At 40.1% G+C, this 21,544-nt stretch overlaps 2 protein-coding genes across 6 annotated transcripts in view; both read right to left on the bottom strand.

Annotated features, from left to right (window-relative positions):
- pip5k1bb (phosphatidylinositol-4-phosphate 5-kinase, type I, beta b) overlaps positions 1-16,269 on the bottom strand; it is a 37,504-nt gene extending 21,235 nt beyond the window's left edge. For 2 of the 4 annotated variants that reach the window (XM_078250559.1, XM_078250555.1), the window contains exons 1-5: positions 16,003-16,269; positions 3,881-3,985; positions 3,684-3,752; positions 3,537-3,572; positions 2,683-2,813 (exon numbers count right to left, since the gene is read on the bottom strand). In XM_078250559.1, coding sequence (XP_078106685.1) covers positions 2,683-2,813; positions 3,537-3,572; positions 3,684-3,752 — 236 coding nt within the window. In that variant the 5' untranslated portion in view covers positions 3,881-3,985; positions 16,003-16,269. Of the gene's footprint in view, positions 1-2,682; positions 2,814-3,536; positions 3,573-3,683; positions 3,772-3,880; positions 3,986-16,002 lie in introns of all 4 variants that reach the window. The other 2 variants (XM_078250556.1, XM_078250558.1) reach the window with 2 other exon arrangements.
- Positions 16,270-17,139: 870 nt separating this feature from the next.
- LOC144517611 (uncharacterized) lies at positions 17,140-21,414 on the bottom strand. 2 transcript variants are annotated; one of them, XM_078249697.1, is made up of 9 exons: positions 21,277-21,414; positions 20,707-20,799; positions 20,539-20,616; positions 20,225-20,458; positions 19,314-19,343; positions 19,145-19,222; positions 17,547-17,634; positions 17,378-17,437; positions 17,140-17,288 (listed from the first exon to the last, which is right to left on the bottom strand). In XM_078249697.1, exons 2-9 carry the CDS (start codon positions 20,711-20,713, stop codon positions 17,219-17,221), a joined length of 645 nt encoding a protein of 214 aa, XP_078105823.1. In that variant the 5' UTR covers positions 20,714-20,799; positions 21,277-21,414; the 3' UTR covers positions 17,140-17,218. The 2 variants fall into 2 exon arrangements, with proteins under 2 accessions (XP_078105823.1, XP_078105824.1); XM_078249698.1 differs by lacking the exon at positions 21,277-21,414 and adding an exon at positions 21,115-21,261.
- Positions 21,415-21,544: the final 130 nt, after the last annotated feature.

The following is a 21,544-nucleotide window of genomic DNA, read 5'->3' on the forward strand; positions in this document are numbered from 1 at the left end:
CTCAAACCAAGGTCAGACGCAGGCAGCACCAGGGAGAAAGTGAACACCTAATCTTTGTTCCTGGGCTATTGACTTTCTTGTAATGTGCTCCACCCATGCATGAACAGGCTTCAGTTAAGTTATCCTTGGGAACCCAAATTCACCAGCATTGTGTTGGAAAGCTGGCCCGTATAGAGTTATTCGCCTGGAGACTGAAGGTGGCTCTGATTACTGCATCTAAACAATACCACAGAGCTTTGACTGAAGGGGAGAAAGGGAAAAGGTAAAAATAAAAAAACAACACACAAATAACCTACATTTTTTTGATTTTACTGGGCTTAGAAACCTGACATTTTCAAATAGGCTTTGACAAAGACAAGCCTGTTTTGTAACCTGTGTCCCAGCGCTGACACCACCACACAGGAGTAAGTACGTCTGATAAGGTTAGCATGAGTCATCCGTCGAGTCTTTCATCACATAAACTCATTGAAATCAATCACACTGACCGTAAATCTACAAGACGTAGGTTAATAAAGGGTTGTGCTTTCCAGGGCGCCTCTAAATCTGGTTAATATTCTGAGTACTTGGATGGTTTTCTGGTTGAAGAGGCTACCGTGTTGTTGTTTTGTGCTGGTGCTATATTGGTAATGGGATACAGGCAACAGCAAGGGCCTGCTGTGTAACACAATACCTGTGATCACACTTCAATGAAATCTGACTGCTCTGTTTAGTGTGACAACAACAATTATCTATCATCAATGACTGACAGTCTATGACTGTAACATACGCCTCGCATGGAAACCATTTAACAACATACAGCACCTGGAAATGTTTCATTCAATCTAATCAGAGAGCCATCTGTGTGTGTGTGTGTGTGTGTGTGTGTGTGTGTGTGTGTGTGTGTGTGTGTGTGTGTGTGTGTGTGTGTGTGTGTGTGTGTGTGTGTCTGTGTCTGCCTCGTAAAAGATGTGCTGGTTGTTGTGCATGCACTGAGAAAAAAAAAACTCTGTGTGTGTGTGTGTGTGTGTGTGTGTGTGTGTGTGTGTGTGTGTGTATGTGCTTGTGTGGGAGTCAAAGCGGTCTGCAACATCTCCAATCATCCAAAACTAGACTGACAGGACAAACAACTCTGGAAAACCCTCCAGAGAGGAGCAACAACAAGAGGAAGAAGAGTGGTGAGTGGAAGTGAAGCAATAAAAGCATCTGAGAGCCGTCTCCGTACTCAGCCGCTCTCTCAGGATACTGTCAGTGAAAAGAAAGAGAGGGGTTTGTGTTTGTGTGCAATTACAGAACAGAACAGAAACACTTGGAGACAGTAAAGAGAATAAAGAGGGAAACCGTTATGTCACATGCCAGATGTAAGACATCTCTTCCTGCTGATTATGTTTTGCTTGTTGTGGCTTCTGTAATTTATATTTTCCTAACCATGTAGGCCTGATCTTTTTTATTTCAGGTGGCTTTTTCAGTGAAAAACTGACCCTGAAGATTACTCCACCTTTTGTTTTATTTCACCCGTATGTGAAGGATTGATATTGCGGAGTGCAGATTGAGGCTGATGTAACAGACTATTGATGTTTTGTACTTCACTATCTCAGCAAAGCAACAGCAGGTTTTTTAAACACTCATCACTGTAGGCACGGAAACAAAGAGTAGTGTTTGAATTTGGTTGCCCAGCAGTAAAATGTGTATGTGCGTGCCAAGACCAGGTTTGCGTGAAACATAATGAGTTTGCATATCCTGGTGCAGCATCTCAAAAGTAAACCACAAACTATTTCCTGGTAGGACTACAAGTCTCTTCCTGAAGCTTGAATGATCCTAGTGAACACATTTAGCTTGATACTCACCTATTTCATTTTGCAGAAATATGTGCACGTTTTTCAGCAATGCTTTTTTTATACAAAACCTATTTTTTAAACAGAAAACAACCCATATAGGTAACACCAAATGATAAGATCCTCTAAACTGACTGTATTTTCTACTGTGTTATTAGGTGGCATTGTGATTAATTGTAAAAACAAAAAAAACTAAAACTAAATAGATACAGTATGTCTGAGCATCAACATTAATGCATTAATGCATGTGTGAATACCTAAGTCACTAAATCCCACTTTTACAGAAGTGCTGGGTCTGTTTTGGATTATGTCAAAAGTCTCTTTAAGCTGATGATGTGATTGTGAAGACAGCATGAGATGACCGAGCGGCCACACTGACATATGTTTTGCACTGTGGCAGTAAGAGGCACACAGTAAGCTGATTTCACAGTTCTTGGCAGAATAATCCACTAGAATAGTTTTATCCCTGCATCATCGTGGAAGCAGCATAATTTCTTTGGACTGGATGTCCAGCGCCGGCAGTTTCTACTGAGCATGATTAAGAATAGTTTATTAAATGTCTTTAATACAAAACCCAGACATATAATATTTGAGCAGGCAGACACTCTTCAGTCGCTTTCCGTTCATTCACTTTGCAGAGTCAGAAAACTGTCACTGCCAAAGAGCAGCCTGTTACCACCTACAAATAATCTGTTTTTTTTAATGAAACAGAAACAGAAACAGACCATTGCTACACAATTCTCACACGTTGAACGATTGCTTCAGAAGATGTATACATTTTAGAAAATGTCTTCCTGTGTATGGAAGCTGTGTGCGCAAGTATGAAGGTATGTATACATGTCTGTGTGGGTTGACGCTACACAACACTGACCTGGGAAGAAAGACACTCTCCACCACATAGAAGTCTTGCATAAGCACATCTCTGTCAGGCTTGGAGGTGAGGTTGCCCACTGTATAGCCAATACCGAGCTGAATGGCCCCCTTCAAGGCCGACGACGTTGTCTAGATAGGAACATAGAAGTTCCTTTCCATTAGTCAGGCTATTATATCATACTGTCACTGCTATCCCCATTACATACACGATTAGATATACATGTGAACGAGTCAGGCCGCAAATTGCAAATAAGAACCTGTTCTAAATGACTTTTTTAATGATAAAAAAAATAAAGGTGAAATATAATGAAATAAAAAAGATTGAAAAATAAAATAAAGAAATAGGCAAGCCCGAAAGCAATAACCCTTCTGTTCGAGCCATTTTCATATTTCATTTAAAGACTTTAGTTTAATATAACAAATTATTTTCACAATTCAAACTTTGGCATACATGTAGTAGATGGCATCAGAATCAAGAAATCATGCCGTACATTGAGACATTAAAGTACATGACTTTTGTACTGTATAGTACAATTTTGTAGTATAACTTCCACACATTAAATACATTAAAACCCCAAAAAGGCCGGGAAATAAACACACTAGTTGCGTGGGTAGCCACCACAAAAAGACCTTTTTAGTCCCAACCTGAACAGTGGTAGCCACTGTGGAGAGCCTTGTAATGTGACATCTTAAGAAATGCTGCCATAAGCAGTGACGTTTAAAGTTTAAAAAAAAAAAAAGAGGAAAAAAAACAAGTGTGACCAGCACTTGACTGATCTCTGGCAGCCGGCCCTGGCAGGGTTCAGGACATTTTGTGCTGTAGAAGGACATTTATAAGGACTCGTGACTCACAGGCTCAGAAGTAAAGACCTTTTGGACTTGTTGGCTCTAAACAGTGGCATTCCAAAATAAATGTTGTGCAAACAGGTTAACATTCGTCTTAAGAGGAAAATAAAACCAAACGCAGTGAAGCTCTTGTATGAATAGTCATACTTTTACCTTTTTGTATGTTTTCTCTCTGCTTGTGCTCCAAGGCCCTCCCATCCCATTTTCTGTTGTGGTTGACATCTGAAAGAGACGCAAAGAACTGAAATAAAATTGTGATAAAGTAAAATTACTGTTCTATTTCCACAACATAAAATTGGCATTTCCATTATAAATGTGGTATCTATAAAAAGTCAATAGCACAAACTTACCTTGCCTAATGAAAAGCTGTGCCCGACAAAACAGCAATCAGGGCGACATCTCTTGATTGTCAGCTTGAGCAAACATGAGAAGGTTTGGATCCGTCAGCGGACCCTCTGAAAGAGAACAGAGAGAACAAAGAGTTAATAACACAATAAAAACCAGGGGAGGGGGAATGCTCACAGCCTCCGATGTGCTCCAAGTTAAGATGTGACTGAGGATGGGATGGAACATGTTGACCAGCAAAGACTCCTTGATTAGCTGCGATAAGTTTGAGGCCACTTTAATGCCATCACTCTCCTGTTAATCTCTGCCTGATTGGAGAGGCAATTTAGTCTATTTCTAAACTCATTGTTGAACTGGCCTCCAGCAAGAGATTTCTGCTTTGACACTCACTCTTGAAATGTTTATCCATGGGTGTGCAGTAACCATCCCAGCTCTTTTTATTAGAGTCTCGTTTTGGAGAACAATACGATCCTGATTGTCAGTTTAGCTGTCGCTTCAAAAATCACACTATGCAGATGTATGAAACACACTATACAGTACTAAAACATTTACTGGCACCTCCCTCCCTCCTCCTCATCTCTAACTTCTTTTTTTGGTAATTTCTTCCATATTCCAGGCCATGTGTGTGCATTGGATAAATAACACCTCATAAAGAAGCAGAGCTGCAGAGTGTGTATGTATGAGGTGTAGCCCTGGGGCTGGCCAGCACACAGCACAACCAATTCCTTACTGAGCCACAAAAACATTTCCTCATATGTTCTGCATGAATTTGACTGCACCACTCCCTATCACTCGCTTTCCTTCCCTCCTTACTATTTTTGTGTGTACTTTCCTCCTGTTTCACTCCTTCACTCTCCAGAGAAAAGGTACATGTGACACAAGTCAATGACACTGTGTCATAAGTGTGTGTCCTCTGAGTGAGTGGGAAAAACATGGACACAGACAAGGAGTAGTGGCTTAATAGAAACACCGGGAGAATTTGGACTTTGTCTGATAAGCTCTGGCAAGCCTGCAGCCTACGCCCCACCTGCATATAAATGCACCTGCCGTTATGTCCTCCAGATATCTGCTCGGTGAGCAGCAACACATCAAATCAGAATCTACCGCAGAATATACACATACTATGAAACACTTATATTTTGAAAGTCTTACTACGAGCTACACTACTACTATAACTAAGTTACAATGCTGCAGGGTGCATTACTACTCAAAAAAGAACCAAATATGTTGCAGCCATGTTTAAAAATAGTCTTCAAAAGGAGAATTGTGTCTTCAGATAAATACACACACACACACACACATTTAAAAAATAATCTCCAATCTCCAGACTGAGTCCTTATCTGTGCATGAGCTCTTGTGTTGCTAAAAACAAAGAGGCAACACCAATGGTGATGCATTCTAGCTGTAAGCACCCCTCTCAACTACAGATATTTGTTTTTGTTTATTTATACCTTCTCTATCGCCTTAAAAATAATATTCAGTCTTTTGTGTTCCCCTCTTCGGAAGGAACACAAACACATATGGTCACACGACACATGTTAGCTCATCCGTGAAAAGATCATGTTTGCCGCATGACTTTGTGTGACTGGAACTGAGGCAAAAGCGTGTTCTTTACAAAACAAAGTACCATTATCAATCATTAGCTGTGTCATCAGAAATGACTCAGAATACTTCTCTTCAACACTTTGCAATGAGATGCTGATCCACCTGAGCCATCACTGTACGATATGATTGGCTGCATGCGCTGAACCCGAGGAATGTTAATGAGCCTGTCTGGCTCTCTGCTCAGTCCTGGCCTGAGTGTCAGTGAGTGTTAAAAGGGATTTTTTTTGGACCCCTCTCTCTCTCTCTCTCACCTGACCCCACAAGCCAGCCGGTGCTCCAACAGACTGTTTCCAGAACAATCCATGAGAGGCCTGCAGCTGCAGTGAACAACAGCAGGTCCGTTGTTTAACTCTCAACAAAAGAGAGGCAGACAGTTGGTTGGACATGTGGATGAAAATAAATGCCGTATAAACGTTGTATCTTTTCCACTGTCATGCACTCCCATTGCAAATACCACGGGCATACAGAAGTATAACAAGGAAAACATGTACATGTATACTGTTACACATATGTAAAATGATACCTTGTTGTAAGTATCAAATACATTACTGCAAGCTACAAATACAAAAGTACATCACTGTGAAATCAATGCCTCTGGCAGATTGTGAATGTTTTGTGGTCTTGATGAGGACCAACTGGGTAACATTATACAACTGATCAATAAAAAGGAGACTCCATACTTGAAAGTCTAAATCTGGATGAAAACCACTTAGAACTGGCCTGTGAGTTGAGTTGTGGCTTGTTTGTGTGCCTTTGTGAAAGTCATGCAAGATCATGAAAGACTTCATACGTCATAGTAAAACTGTGCAACACTATGTCTGCACAATTGTGAACAGAGACAAATTTCGATGAAATAAGGACAAATACACTTTGTGTCAACTGCCATTTCACACAATTGTCAAGCTTGGAATTCACGTAAAAACACATACACTGTACACAGACAAAGCAACTGTCCAGTAAAAATGTAAAAGACGAAGCTGTTGACAAACTCATCACAGTTCTTCCTGTGACTGTGTCTTTGTCAAAACCCTGACTTGGTCAACTTTATCTTTCCTACTTATTAAGCACTTTGTGACTAATGCTCTTAAAAGATGCCATATAAATACATTTTACTTACTTAGCTCTTCTCTCCATCAGTCTCTGTTCCTAAACAACTCTCTTCCCGCGCGTTCACACGCCCTTGTCAGAAACTCTACCACCCTTCAAACAAACACACTTGAGTGCTTGATCAAACACTGGCTTGCATGCAATATCTCCTCCATGGTTTCAGGGACATTGCCAAGGGTGCCAGTCAGCCCCAGTGGAAGTCAAATAGTCAGTCTGTAGCCAAGCAGTCCTGGCAAGGAAAATACGTTGCTGAGAGCAGACATGGGCCGTCTGGTATGATGAGAATGCAGATCCAATGCATCTGAACTGACAAAATGTCTAAGTAGCTGTGGTAATATTGCCTCCCTAGTCTCAGTAAGCAAGCTAATGATAATAGTAATGAAGGCAGTAATCATAAAGCTCCATCAACCAGTCACCAGCCATGCTAGACACTTGTTTTAAAAAGTATAATGTATCTCTTCCTATAGGGAGACCTGGTTCTTTGCAATAAGTGACAAAAATTGAACAGTAATTTCCACAGTAGAGCACAACCATTCAACCGACAATCTGATCATGACATCATGGCTGAGAGGTATTCAGTCAAGATGGCTTCTACAGTTTCTATCACCAGGACACATATACTACATATAGGTTTATTCTGGCTCTGCTTTGCTTCAGTCCCCAGATACTATTGGATTACTGCAGATTGGAGACATAATGGAGAATCAATAGCAGACCAGCAATGCATAGCGCTTAGCACTGGTCTGCTGGGCCTTCATGACCTTCACAATCCCTGACTGTGAGATGTTAGATAAGCACAGATATCTGGATTTGGATGGATACAATCAAGAAGATGCATGGGGAGTCAGCTTAGCTCGGCCTGCAGGGGATCGGCTTCATCAACTTAACTGCTCTGATCCTTGACTACGGCTCACAGAAACTCCACCAAAGCAATATTTAACTCAGAAAACTGTTTCAATTGTGCATTGTTGTTGGCATTTTTTAATCAAATCTCTTTTCAGTAACCCAAAGTACTCAATATTTTAGGATCACGGGCAACATGATAAAAATACATTGAAATAAAGTGTTAACTAACAGATGAAAGGAAATACCAAATTTCTCAAAAGTACTGTATGTCACAAGGCTGAATGGTGTGGAGCAGTAGTGATTATCTTTGTGACGCTGTGTGTAAACACTTGTTCGCTGTTTGGTGTGTCAGTGTGATAACATAATTGGCTTAGTTACACCAACCGTGCAAAAAAGATTGGCTTAGTTACCCCAACCGTGTATAAAAGAAAAAGGAATCACACGGCTGGGAAACAAACATCTAATGTGTGGGCTCCCCACCACTAGCCAAGCAGAAATTGTCGTATAAATGACAAACGAATGACATGTAGTCCTCCACCACCTCAAAAACATTCAGATGTATCCTCTGGCTGTTGTAGATATTTCAACAATGACTGTGTTTTCCTCACAGACGAATAGTGAGACGGGCGGAGGAGTAGAAAATGCTTGGTGGGGGACAGACAGAGTGAGGGAGATGGAAAATAGAATAACATTGTTATTGTGAAATGTTCAGTTAGACAGAAATATCTGCTAATCAATGTCAGAGAGATACAAACACACACCCAATGCTCTGGTTCCACCCACTTCAAACAAAAACACAAATACAAAGAGCATAAAATGCACACAGTTTGAACCTGTACATGTGCAAACATACGGGTTTAGTGGCCCTGTAAACGTAGCCACACATTTTATACTGTGCACACGCCTTCTCTGTTTTCTCTCCCTGGCTAGTCCCCATACCAAGTGAAGCAGTAAAACAACAGGCATGTATTATTTTGGAGTGTTTTTGGTGCGTTCTGTTCCATATTTCACTGTATCCTCTAGGGGTGTGTTTGTTTTCATCATCCCTCTGAGGGACAAGCTGTGCTGTGTGTGTGTGTGTGTGTGTGTGTGTGTGTGTGTGTGTGTGTGTGTGTGTGTGTGTAGACTATATGTATATAAACAAAACAAACAATCACACTGGCAGCCCATGTGGATTAGTTGAATTAACGTGGAGACAATTTATATTGCTATTATTACTAATGAGCCAAAAATTTGTTTGGCCAAAGGGCAGTGCCAAATTAAAAAGACTATTGCCAAATCAAAAGGGTTTATCCTAATCAAGGTTCTATATAACTAAAGATAGCAAATTACACGCTGCCCCAATTGTATGAAACGGTACACACTTCCTGTCTCCTAAATGGGCACAACCTGTTTTGAAGTGTAGTAAAATGGATAAAAAGTTATATTTGCATAATTTCCCAGTGTTTTCTTTTATTTACACAGCTAAAAGCCATATTTAGCATTATGAAAATTAGCTTTGTTAGGGCAATCGCAAACATTAGTTGACCTTAGCTTATCTGTGTCGCCAGATCTCACGAGAGTTTGCTGCTGAGACAGATACAGGTCTCGAACAAAGTTAATTTTCTCCTGATTTAGCCATCTGAAAATTTGCCATTTTAGTGTCAAAATGTTCGGGAGATGTGGCTTGTGGCTTGTGAAAAGTGGGTGCAATATGTACTTTGGTGACTACAGGGAGAAATAATCGTTCATAATCTGTGTTCACGTTCACTTCTCCCATTGGAATCAATACACTCAGGACCTGCCGTCTCCTAATGAGGCATGGCAGTGGTGAAAACCCCGTGACACAGATACAGGAAATTACTCTAAATTGGGGTGTCTCGGTTATAAGCCGTCTCTGTCCTAATGTTTAGCATGTAACATTCAGTGTGTTGTCATCCCATTAGCGTGCTACCATATTTTGGAACTTTGGTCATTCATTTTAGCTGCATCTTGTCATGAAAGTGTAACTGGACAATGTTGTACAAACAGACAAACCGTCAACAGAGCTAGCGTGGCTAAAAATACAGTGATCTGTCTTAACAACATGGTGCTGCAAAGCAAAGCATTGCATAAGTGCAATGGGAGCTCTTTACAATGAGAAAAACTACTGTCCCTGATGCATCATCGAACAGTGCAGAGTGTACAAAAACATACATTTGAATACTTGTCGGCTCAACAGTGTGAGATATACCAATGGCCACTATCACCAACTAGTAAATGCCACTATCACCAACGAAATGCACATTTTAACTATTGACGAATTTGACCTTTTGGCAACAGCAAAAAAGGAGAAACAATAGGGGGGGGCTCTATGACCTTTCAGATGTGACATAAAAAAAAGGAAAAATGAGCTAGACAGAGAAAGGGAATTTCTCTTCTGAAAATGACAGAAGGAAGACAATGGGAGAGAATAACAGAGAGAGGGTACAAAAGGTGTTGATGGGTAGACTGGGTAAACCCAGCCCGATCTGCCGGCGATTTGATTTCGCCCTGCAGCTCAGGCTGAAAACCTGTACGTTTATCTATCCTGCTTCCGTTACAATTTTGTGGGGACCAATCACAAACTGGCTTATCCACCTGGCGCTATTGGCGGGTTTAACACGATGACGATAGAGAAGCGACCAAGCAGCATTCAACATAGCGGCCACTAAAGCGCAGCAACCCGTTGATGCTGCTGTCAAGTTCTACTCTAAGCAAATCAATTTTCCCAGCAGGACACAATAGAAAAGAAAAAGCACAATCAATGCAAACACAAGTACATAATCGCACGATATAGAGCAATAGAATGAATATATTTTGTTTTCTAAGACAACATGACTACATGAACCTTAGGGAGAGGACTCAGCCTGTATTTGTAATTCAGAGTGCCTCACTCTAGTTCCACTCTGCATGAAAAGCAGTGAGGAGGAGGTCACCCACTGTGTCCAGAGAATCACATGATTCAACTAAGGGAATGGGGGGGTAACATAGAGATGGGTATATGGAGGGAAAACAGAGACCATGTTCTCTAAAGACACAGAGGCAGGGAGAGGCAGCGCTAATGGAGCGATACACTACAGCTCTACACTCTTTCAGACAAGGACTTATTACAGCACACTTACTATTCAACCACCAGTGATAACTACGTAAGCTAGCCTCCGCTCCTGACATGCCCAATAGCCAAGCCCAGCTTACTTGTACTCAGCCCTGCCCTGGAGTCCAAAGTCCTCTTACTCTTCTTTAAGTCACAAGGGTGACAGGCAGGTTTATTATTTACATATCACTGAGGCAACAAAGAACTGTGTATTATTCTCAGAAGTGATCAATCGTGGGGGTAAGAGGGGATAAGATTACCCTGCAATACTTGGAATTTCATGTTCTGCATTCTTTAAGTCTTTTATCCCACGTGTTTGTCTTCATCCAGTTCTCTACGTCTTGCTGTCCAACCCTTTCATTTATCAACTCTCCTTCCCACTCTCTCACTCCAGCACCCTAGGGTCCCCTGAGTGGGCCTCTGCAAGCCTTGTCATTACCAGGGCAGGGAAGTAGGAGGGGTAGCATGGAGTGCTCAGCAGGGCCAAAACAACAACAACAACAACAAGTAACAACAACAAACACCACAACCTCCGAAGAATCTGAAATCCTACGTGGCTGCCAACCTATCGCTCTGCCTGCAACCCTCCAACCAACCAATCGTTATTAAGAGGAGCACAAATATCAGCCAATTAACGCTGCAGTCCTCCTTTTTTTATCCTTTCAAAGGCTTGTGCCGATATGCAGGGAGGGAGAAATTGCCTTTTAGAGGTCATTTAGATCAAAGCGATAATAGTGCATCCAGATTCACCTGCTGCAAAGTAAATGAAGGTGATTTTTAACAGACCCTTACAGACTCTTCCCAAGATTAACATATCTCCATACAAGATGAATTTAGGGAAGCCAGTGTAGCAGAAACATGGCTTTGAATGATGAATATGTGTCAGGTCACATCTACAAGAATTATAAGGTGCTGTGAATGAGGATTGTTGTGACAATCTTCACTCTTAAAGGGGCATTCCAGTGATTTTGTATAGCTGGGGGACGTTTGAGAGACCAATAAGAACAATATTCAAAATCTGTAACAGAGGCTCAGATATTCTGGCTTTTGGTCCCCAGAATGGGTTGAGCATCCAATCTTAAAATTGCCAACATGCAACTCAATAGTTTGTAACGCAGATTTTGTTACAGATTTGTAAGTCTCAAAGCCCAAGCCAAGATATTTTCCCAGACTGAAGAAAGCTCCTCCAGAGCCATAGAAGACATTGCACAAATATGTTCAGTTACTCTCCATGACCAGGAAAGGATCTTCATGTGTAAAATCGGTGAAGTGCCCCTTTAATTATTCACTTGAGGTTTTTCAGGAGAACCACTGACTCAAGAAAAACTGAGTTTATATAAAGGCCTTTTCAAGGATTTAACATTAAAAGAACATTCATGTTTTGTTTTATCTACATCACACAGCACATGTTTTTACACTTTTTTTTAAAAGTTTTTTATTGCTGTCTTTTTACAAAAATTACCAATTTTGTAGTTATTATATATATATATATAGTTATTACATGAACTAACATACTGCCGTCCTTGTACATTTAAACATATCACACAAAAGGGCTGACTTTACATTAAGGAGATGATTTTCTATTTGTTACAACTGGCAGTTTATGCATTTTCCATTGCTGTGGAAAAATAATGTGGAGGAGCTTTCATTTTCTAATAGATTTGATGTTGTCTGGGGTAAACATTAATCTCAGTACTGTAATAAAAGACTAGATTATGAAATCCTGACTGAGTCCCGATGGCTATCAGTAGTAGGTATGTGCTGACATGAGTACATGGACGATAAAAGAGGACAATAAAACAGAGAGAGCAGCCCACTCTGTGCTTTGGATGAGGTGCAACACAACTAAACAGAGCTGTGGAGGCTAAACCTCCTCCGATCAATGAGTATTTGGGTCAAACTTCCCACTGACCTGTCTAGGTTTTACGCTACAAAGCACCTTCTGATTCAATACTGCTTGACAACAAATTCCAATTTTGATGAGCAATGAATCATTTAATTTATGTAGTATGATATTTATCTTCACAAATGTAGATCCTGGTCGATAATTTGAGAAGAGCAATATATCGGGCGATATTAGCTTGTAATGCATTGCATTACAGAATTATCAAAAATAGAATTGTTGTAATTTAGAAACAGTGTCCCCATTAGTTTTTCCACTGCAGACAAGTTGATTTTTCAACTTATAAAATGTCTTGCCCGTATATCCAGTGTAATAAAAAATTGCTTACTTTTTAATTTCATCAGTGTAAATTGAATACTGACATTTTACAGGCTAAATAGGCTAACCGTGCTAGATTAACCAATAAGAAAGTAATCATTAGCAGCCCTGGCACTGATTTACTGGTGAAATAGCAAAGCAGCATAACGCACAACCCTCATTAACTCATCAGAAACTGCAAAGCAAACCACATGTTGTATTGATGGACAACCCACAACTGCTACAAGTTAGATCACAGTAAACTGAAATACAATAAATAATGTCCACTATAGGCATTAATACCAAGTCCTTAGACTCACAAAGATGGAATATATTTTCTTAAATCTGTACCAAAATAGTTTGCCTCAACGGATGTGTGGGATAAAGTCTGACATCCTGCAATGTATGGTTGTATGGTTAAAGAAATACAAACAAGCCAGCAGGTTTTTCCTCTATCCCAGAGTGATGTAGCTAGACCATCAGCGCTGACACATTGCTGTGGAGATAGGTCTAGCAATGCGGGATTAGTAGGGAAACCACGTAGAAATTAATCTCAAATCTCAATCTACAATGAAATGCACTGTCACTCGCCACAGTGATCTGATTAAAGGTTGCTACACCTGAGCTGAAAAAAAACAACAAGAAAAAGAATGGCATGGTGCTCAATAACCTGAGATGATGAGCTCTAGAAATAAAACAAATACTTGTGTCACGGTTTCATCGCATTGCAACTGGGACGTAGCACATTAGCCCTTAAACCAAGAATATACTGTAAAACTGCAGACGGGAGTGAGAGAGGGTCCTCTGAGAGAAGAATTAGAGTGGGTGTAGTAGGAAGAGAGATCACAATGAACACACACAAGCATTATGAGGTGCCAGATTTCATTATCACAATACAGTGGGGCATTTTTTTTTTCAGAACATCTTGAAGAAGACCAACATGGGACCACACCCGTGTTGGGTCTTGTTGCTCTTTGACCCAAAATCACAAAACTAAACTTTACAGCTCTTAATTGTTGTGTAACCTCTTCACAGGAAGCTCATACAGTAGGAACAATATATAGTGTTTGCTTAAAAAGGTGGCCCTCTTCTTTGAATCAGTGCTATTGATTAAAGCTTACAGTTACAGTCAGTATCACAATGAAATCACTAATTTAAGAGATAATCTGATCCATCACAGTAAAAGCCCAAGAAGAGATGAGAGTCACAATATGATTTGTGTTCACAAGGTTTTGGCTCTACAGTGATGTGGCACTTCTGCTGCTACTCAAATGGAAAATATTACATAATGCACAGATGTAGCTCTCTCAGACAACCGACAAATCAGTGCCAGGACAGCAGGCAGTGCAGGACAGGAGTTTAGATGTTAGGCACAAGGAGAGAGCATAGGATTTGCATGAGCTGTTTTCCCTTTCAAACATCCTCTGCAGCAAGCTGACCAACCTGGCCTGAACTTGACCAATTCCACTGCCTACCAGTCAAATGAGGAAGAAACAGGAAGTTCATGAAGGAAACCACATACTCACAATCCTGTGTGACACCTTATCCTAGACCTTGGCTTGAGACCAGTCAGATTTGCATGTTTATTGACTTTCTCTAATCATCACAACGTCACACATTAATCCAAATTAATAACTAGTGTATATGTCTGTAATATTTTAGGAAACAATCACAAGTTATCTTTTAACATAGGTTGCTTTATTAGCCACTTCGCAAAGCAGAAACACTGGACCGCCAAAAACAGACCCAGGACATAGCAGATACGCTTCACTCTTTAGCTAGCTGAACCATCAGGATGCCCTATGACCAGATGTTAAAAGCTGAGATGGTCTAAAATAAGGCTAAACTCAAGAAAAAGCTCCATCAAACAATTATTCTAATGAATGAATTAAAAAAACTGAGTCATTTCTAAAGGGAAACATTTCTCATTCAAGTTGACAGATGAAGGAAAATAAAACTGCAACTGCCTGCCTCTCACTTGGAGAAACCTGCCACATAACATGTCAAAACGTTTCATTATGACAAAGAAAAACCCTCCCTCAGACACACATTCATCATTTTGTATATTAAAAATCAGTCAATGATATAATGCTATAAAAACACAAGCTCAACAGTTGAATGATAACCAGTAAGTGCAGATCATTCACTGGACACTGCAGTTGTTGAGCTGACCAAAGCAGCTTCCCTGCTCACTGGGCGGCTCTCAATCTCCCAGCATAGCATACAAGATAACCAGTTATCACTTGTTTTCTTTGCAATAGCGACGCTTTTACACAGTTGCAGCCTGGCTGTCAACTACCAGGGGAAGAAATGTAGCACTTCACTGTTAAGAGCAGTGATAATGTGATTGGTAGTGAGGCTCAGGCCAGTAAATGAAAGGCTGGTCTAGTGCAACAGCTAATAAGGTACACAAAAAATAGATTTGGAATACAAACATCTGTCACCTGGCCTATACAGCACATATTGTGCCAAAGGGATTTAGCAGCTGTATGTCTATACACATTAGTTTCTTAGTAACTTGATTTACAAAAGATTAAACTGAAGCATGAAGGGAGCTTCACATTAGCTTTATTCTACACTCATACACACCAGTAGTGGCTTTCTTCCTCTGCCCCCTAATGTGTTACACAACCTTTAACATGCTTGCCTCATTTCCCATCAAACTGGACAGACTTCCACTTTCTCACTAAAAGTGCAAGATAAAGTTAATTCCTCATTAATTTAAGAAACGGCAGCAAAAAGTAAATGTCGATATAGCACTAGTGACTGTAGAGCAGCTAACGTTACACTGGTTGTGCGACAGCCTTTAGCACAACAATAACAGCAAGAATAATTTAATTTATGTATGTAAGGGTGAAATTCAAATGAGCCACCGCCACATTTAATCCCACGCCTTCACTTAAATGCTGTCGTTTAAACCATGGTAAAATATGAAAACACACAACCTTAGAGCAATAATATTCTGACCTCTAGCCAATAATAAGGCTACAAACATATTCTGGTTGGGGAACAGAGGATTGTTGAGAAATCCAGCCTATGGTAAAGTCAGGGGTGTTGCTTTAAGACAATAACACCTTTAGGCTACATTTGACCAGAAACTGTTTTAGCGCACCTGCAGTTTTTTCACCTGTCGCAACACCTGGAGACTGGTAGCCTACTTTGAAACACGAAACGTAATGTATGTAAGGTAATGGTCTGTCAGTATAGTTTACCTTAAATCTTAACAAGATAGCTTGTGTTTCGCACTATATACGCCAAACTCATAGAAACCTTACCAGCCAATCGTCTTCTTCTGCGTAGTCGTGTAGAAATAATCAGTTCCTCAGAGTGGCTGCTGCAGTCCTCACAGAAAGCCCTTTCCTCAAGCAGTCGATCCCCAAAAGATGAGTTAAAGCGGTTAAGAAATAAATATACGCAATTTATGTGGTGTATTTCCACCACAAGCTGACTGTGCACAACTGAGGTGTCACTTAGACTGTCACTCCACTGAGAGCAGCAAGAACCCTGCGTGTCTCTCTACTGTGTATGTGTGTGCCCTGCCTCTCTACACACAGCCTGCCATTCAGTGCGCCACTGGATACATGAAAAGGGACGCGAGTGTGCCCTCTGCAGGCCTGAACAGGAGTGGACATCTACAGCCAAGCCTTCAGTTTGTTCAGCAACAATAAAGATGCACATAATTTCATCAGTGGTGGAATGTAACTAAGTACATTTACTCAAGTAGGCTACTGTACTTTATTACAAATTCGAGGTACCTGCACTTTACTTAAGTCTTTTCTTTTCAAGCCACTTTCTACTTCTACTCCACTATATTTCAGGGAGAAATATTGTACTTTTTACTCGAGTACATTAATCTGGCATCTTGAGTTACTTTACAAATTAAGATTTTTTTGCGCACAAAACACATGTAGTTTATAAAATACGATGTCTTATTAAAAATTAAACTACCCAACAATATATATGCTTACATGTCCAGCTGAAATGATTAGCCGATTAAACACAGAACTGTTTTGATTGTTTCCAGTTTCTAAAATGTGAGGATTTTTCTGCATTAGGTACTTTTACTTTTAATACTTTAAGTACCATTTCCTGATTATACTTCCATACTTTTACTTAAGTAACATTGTCAACGCAGGACTTTTACAGTGTGGTATTAGTACTTTTACTTAAGTAAAGTTTCTGAATACTTCTTCCACCACTGAATTTCATTACCTAAAACTAGTATGACAATAATATATCTTTTGTCTCTCCCAACTGCATTACTAGGTTAAAAATCCTTTACATCTTTAAATTAACATCTTAGTTCCTAGTTGCATGATATGAGAGTTTTGGCATCCCTGTGATACATAACATTCAGTAACTTGTGGTGGAGGTTTTCACAACAATAAAATAAACAGTAGACTGTTTCATACTTAACATGTTTATTTAACAAAATAAGACACATAAAACTTAAGAACAAAAACATAAGAAGAGGAACAAGGCTACAGGAGTTTAAGCTCCACTGTCACACGGAGATAGAACGCTGTTGCTGCTTTCGTTCAATCCAGGCCCACGAGTATCACTGAAGGTGTAAGTCAGAATGATTACATTCAAATCTACATTTGCACATACTATGGGTTATATGCTGCATATTTAATGTTCTCTACTAACCTCCCACTTGTTTCTCTAGGGCTTTGCATCTCTCTTAGGGGTTCAGTCACATCAGAGTCACTGAAACAAATTCATATTAGACATGAGGACATGTTGGAAACAGGATATTACAATAGCTAAACATATGACTAAAGGAACTTTGTGAATAACAATAATATATTTTGATTACCTTGCATGATTTTGATTTAGTTCTCTGTTTTGTCTCTGTTTATGGCAATGTGCAATCAGACACAAGCCTATTATTAGGAAAAAACCACCTGTGGAATCAAGAGATACATATTTAAAGGGGTGAGAGAATGATTATATAGGGTATTTCACACTGTTTCTTAAGGTCTCCAAATAGGGTATGTAACATTGGTTGGGCTGAAAATGGCCCGGGTGCCGTTCTATGCGCCCTAATGCAACCCTGTGAAAGAGCCCTGGATTGAAACAATCTCCCTTATATGGTATGCTCATGAATATTTAGATGAGCTGTGCACTGATTGGTTGGTTTACAACGAGCGACACACATACACACACACATACACACACACACACAGCCCCACCCCTCCTTACAACGAGCTGAGCGAAGCTGCAGAGGCTCCAGTGTTGCCAACTTAGCGACTTTGTCGCTAGATTTAGCGACTTTTCAGACCCCCTTAGTGACTTATTTTCTGTTCTTCTGTGACTGAGGAGCAGCCCCTCCCCTCTCTGCTTTCTCCTATATACAGCAGCACTGATCAGAAGGGGAGACATCAAGTCAGCAAACTTGTTACTCCCGCAATCTCTTGTGGAGCATTACAACTTCGAAAAACCACAGGTTCCAGTTAATCTTATAATGGATATGTGTGTTGAGTTATTTAAACAAACGATCGGGGAAATAAATGCCTCTTGTCCGCGAGTCTCCTGATAGAGCTCCAGCCAGCTCACAGCGGGGTCTGTGAAGGTGGACAGGCCGGGCGGCAAGCCAGCGACCCCGGCAGGCACCCGCCGGCTGTCACGTCAGACTGTGGAGCATCTGAACTCCGACACAGTCGAACCAAATTTGCAATTAACCATCATTTTTCGTAAAACGGCCCATATTTGAGCTCTACAAAGTTGATTTCTCGCATAAAAAAGTCTCAGAAGTGAATTTAGTAATGACATAGCAGACAAACAATGTATAAAGTGTCTAAGATCTGCGCAACCAACATTCAAAACACCAGCTGGTCTCAGACCAGTGGTTTGTATGTACATTTTGGGGCGTGACAAAGGTAGAGACTAGATCCAAATAAGGTACAGCCACCTGAGTTGACGTCAACTACTGGCTTTGTTGAGATTCACCCGTTTTCAGCTGCAGTTTCAAATTGTGAGATTTGCAGAGGAAAGAGGTGTGACTTTGAGGTTCTATGTATGCCTATTTTACCCACCGAACTGTCGTAATTCAACTATGACGAGGTAAACTCGGTTTTGCATTCTATCACCCCTTTAAGATGATTGTTTCAATACACAATAAATGTAACACATCAAAAAAAGTTTGATCTCACCTCATAGCATTGATTAGACAAATATTTCAGCCTGAGCGAAAGCAAGAAGACAGAGGATGGGAGAGTAAAAGCAAGTCGGATTAGTAGCAAAAAGCATTATTTTCTTGAATTCAACAAATAAGTTAAATCATGGCAGATATCGGTGATGGGAAAGATGAAAGAAAGATTTACCACTGGCTGCTGTCAAAAGTTGCCTGTCCAAAAACAGAAGAAACATGGCAGAGCAGACAAAGTAACATATGTACTGGTGCTCAGAACTTACAAATTCCACCGAGAATGTATCCAAGTTTTGAAGAGTACTTTGGCGTACCATCGCTGGTGACTTGTGATGATGTGGTAGCTAGAGGAAAGAGGAAAAACTCCAGTCAATGGTCAATCAAAACAGTGAACAACATGATGTAAAGTGTGTATCTGCAGTAGGAAAAACTTACCACTGATGAAAACACAAATGTTGCTGTGGTCTAGTTGAGAAAACAAGAAAAGAGTTACTACGTGTTATTAGACAGGAAAATATATTTCATATGTATACAAGTGACTAGGTTTTAGTTAAGAAAATGTGCTTGGTGTGAAATTCTAAATTACCATCAGTTCAGTTAATCTTCTTCTAATCTTACAGTACATCTTTAACAGTAACATTTTGATTAATAAATACAAATCAATACTCTAGTTTGGCATCACAGGTGTTTTGTGTTGATTTTTGAAAAGAGTACACAATTAAAAGTCAGCAAAAAGTGACAGCAGAGAAATTCAACAGCAAAAAGGCGGATGGGGAATTTCGGCATTCCCAATCAACACAAAATTATTAACAAACAGTGCCCTCAGCTGGATGTGAGTCCTGATGTGCAGAAAGAACAGCAGCAGGACATTTAGCATCATGTCACTTTTGTATCACTCCCAGTGAAACAAGGCAGGACCCCAGGAAGAGTAGCTGACTGCTACAGCATCAGCTAATGGGGATCCTTTTAATAAACAATATACAAGAAACTGGACTTGGACTCTGACGCATTTACCACACTGCTTGATGTGGCTTCTCTATTTTACCAGCAGCGTATGAATCATCCAGAAAAAAAAACCCTGGATAAATAGATTTTGACATGATACAATATTGTTATGTCAATCAAAGTACACAGGGTAAAATATTCAGATTTTTCAAAATTAGCATAAGGGGTTAACCAGGTTTCTGAAACCAATATTTGAAGTTTAAAAAAAAACTCAAAAACAAGATACTATTGTGCATGTAAACACACTCAATCTGTAAATCGGTTTCAGATTGACAATGGTGTGAATCATTGCAAGAAAAACACAGTGTACATTAAGGACTTTAGAAAGTGAATGTAAATACCTGTACATTTTTCTGTCCTAATATAACCGTCTTTTCCTTCAAATTCGCAGTCACCATGTGTATCTATGGAAACGAATGCCCGACCTTCTTGCTGGCAGACAGTATTGGGTGGTGGAGGGCCTGTACAATTTGCAATGTGACTGTGTCTCCAGATTAGGTTATCGTTGCAAAATACACAAGTCACATTAGTGGCACAACCTGGATTCTTGCAGGAAAACACAAATATGTTTCCACCTGTAACATCATACAGTATATTTATGAATTATCTCACATACAAATATTTTATCATGAGAAATTGATGGGATTTATCATACCTTGACTTGCTGTGACTGGTAAGCACTGAGTGAGTTCAGCATAACACAGCAGCAAAAATATGAAGGTCAGCTTTGCTTCTATCAAAACAAAAATACTAACTTAATTGATGGCTTTCTAATGGTTGACATTGGGCGCAGTTTAAAGATGGTAACTTGTCAGACACATACCATTCATGTTAGATCAATGCTGAGATCTTTCTAGATCACAAAATACGATCCGCTGCCTTCCACTGTTGATCACTGACTGCTCACCCACGCTTCCTGTTGGAGATAGGTCCTCATCAGAAACAGAACCGTTTACACTGTACTGTATTAGCCTGATCCTCCGACTGGTCCATGGTTGTTACAATATCCTACTTTGATTATGCACCTAAACAATGGCACAATAAACAAATATACGCAAGATAGTATTTGTTTTAACGCTATTGTAGCCCAATTGTGTAAAAAAGCTGCCACTCAATTCCGTGTTAAAATACGCTTACCGCGGTCCACACTGATATGCAAACTATGCTAATGAACAGTTACACTTTTACTTCACTATCTAAAATAAGAATTGCAATCTGTTATCCCACGTACCTGTAATAATAAGCGAGAGCTGAGGGAGGTCTCTTGACTTTCATACACCTGTCTTTAGAAAGTGAGGAATCTGACGAAAGTCAGCTCGCCGTTGATGCGATATGTGAGAAACCTAATAGACAGCCTATAGCCTATGATATAATACTCTTTAAATAAACATACCTGAACAGCTACAGATCCACGCTCAACTGCCTAAATAAAGCCCGAGCTTTCACAACATTCCCCAATGGGTGTGACAGATCCCTCAGGTCGTCTCCTGCGTCTCCTCCGTTACAGGATTGCTCACCAGTTGTGGCTGGAAGTACACAGTCTATATGGCTAGAAGGAAGCTGAGGCGTTCAAGCAGTCTGGCTGAGGGTGTATTTAGTGACCATCAGTAAATTAGGCTACTATTGACACAATTCTGATGTTTTTGTCCAATAACTTCATG

This window comes from Sander vitreus, chromosome 5 (assembly GCF_031162955.1).
Source record: "Sander vitreus isolate 19-12246 chromosome 5, sanVit1, whole genome shotgun sequence".
In the NCBI taxonomy this organism is placed as follows: domain Eukaryota; kingdom Metazoa; phylum Chordata; class Actinopteri; order Perciformes; family Percidae; genus Sander; species Sander vitreus.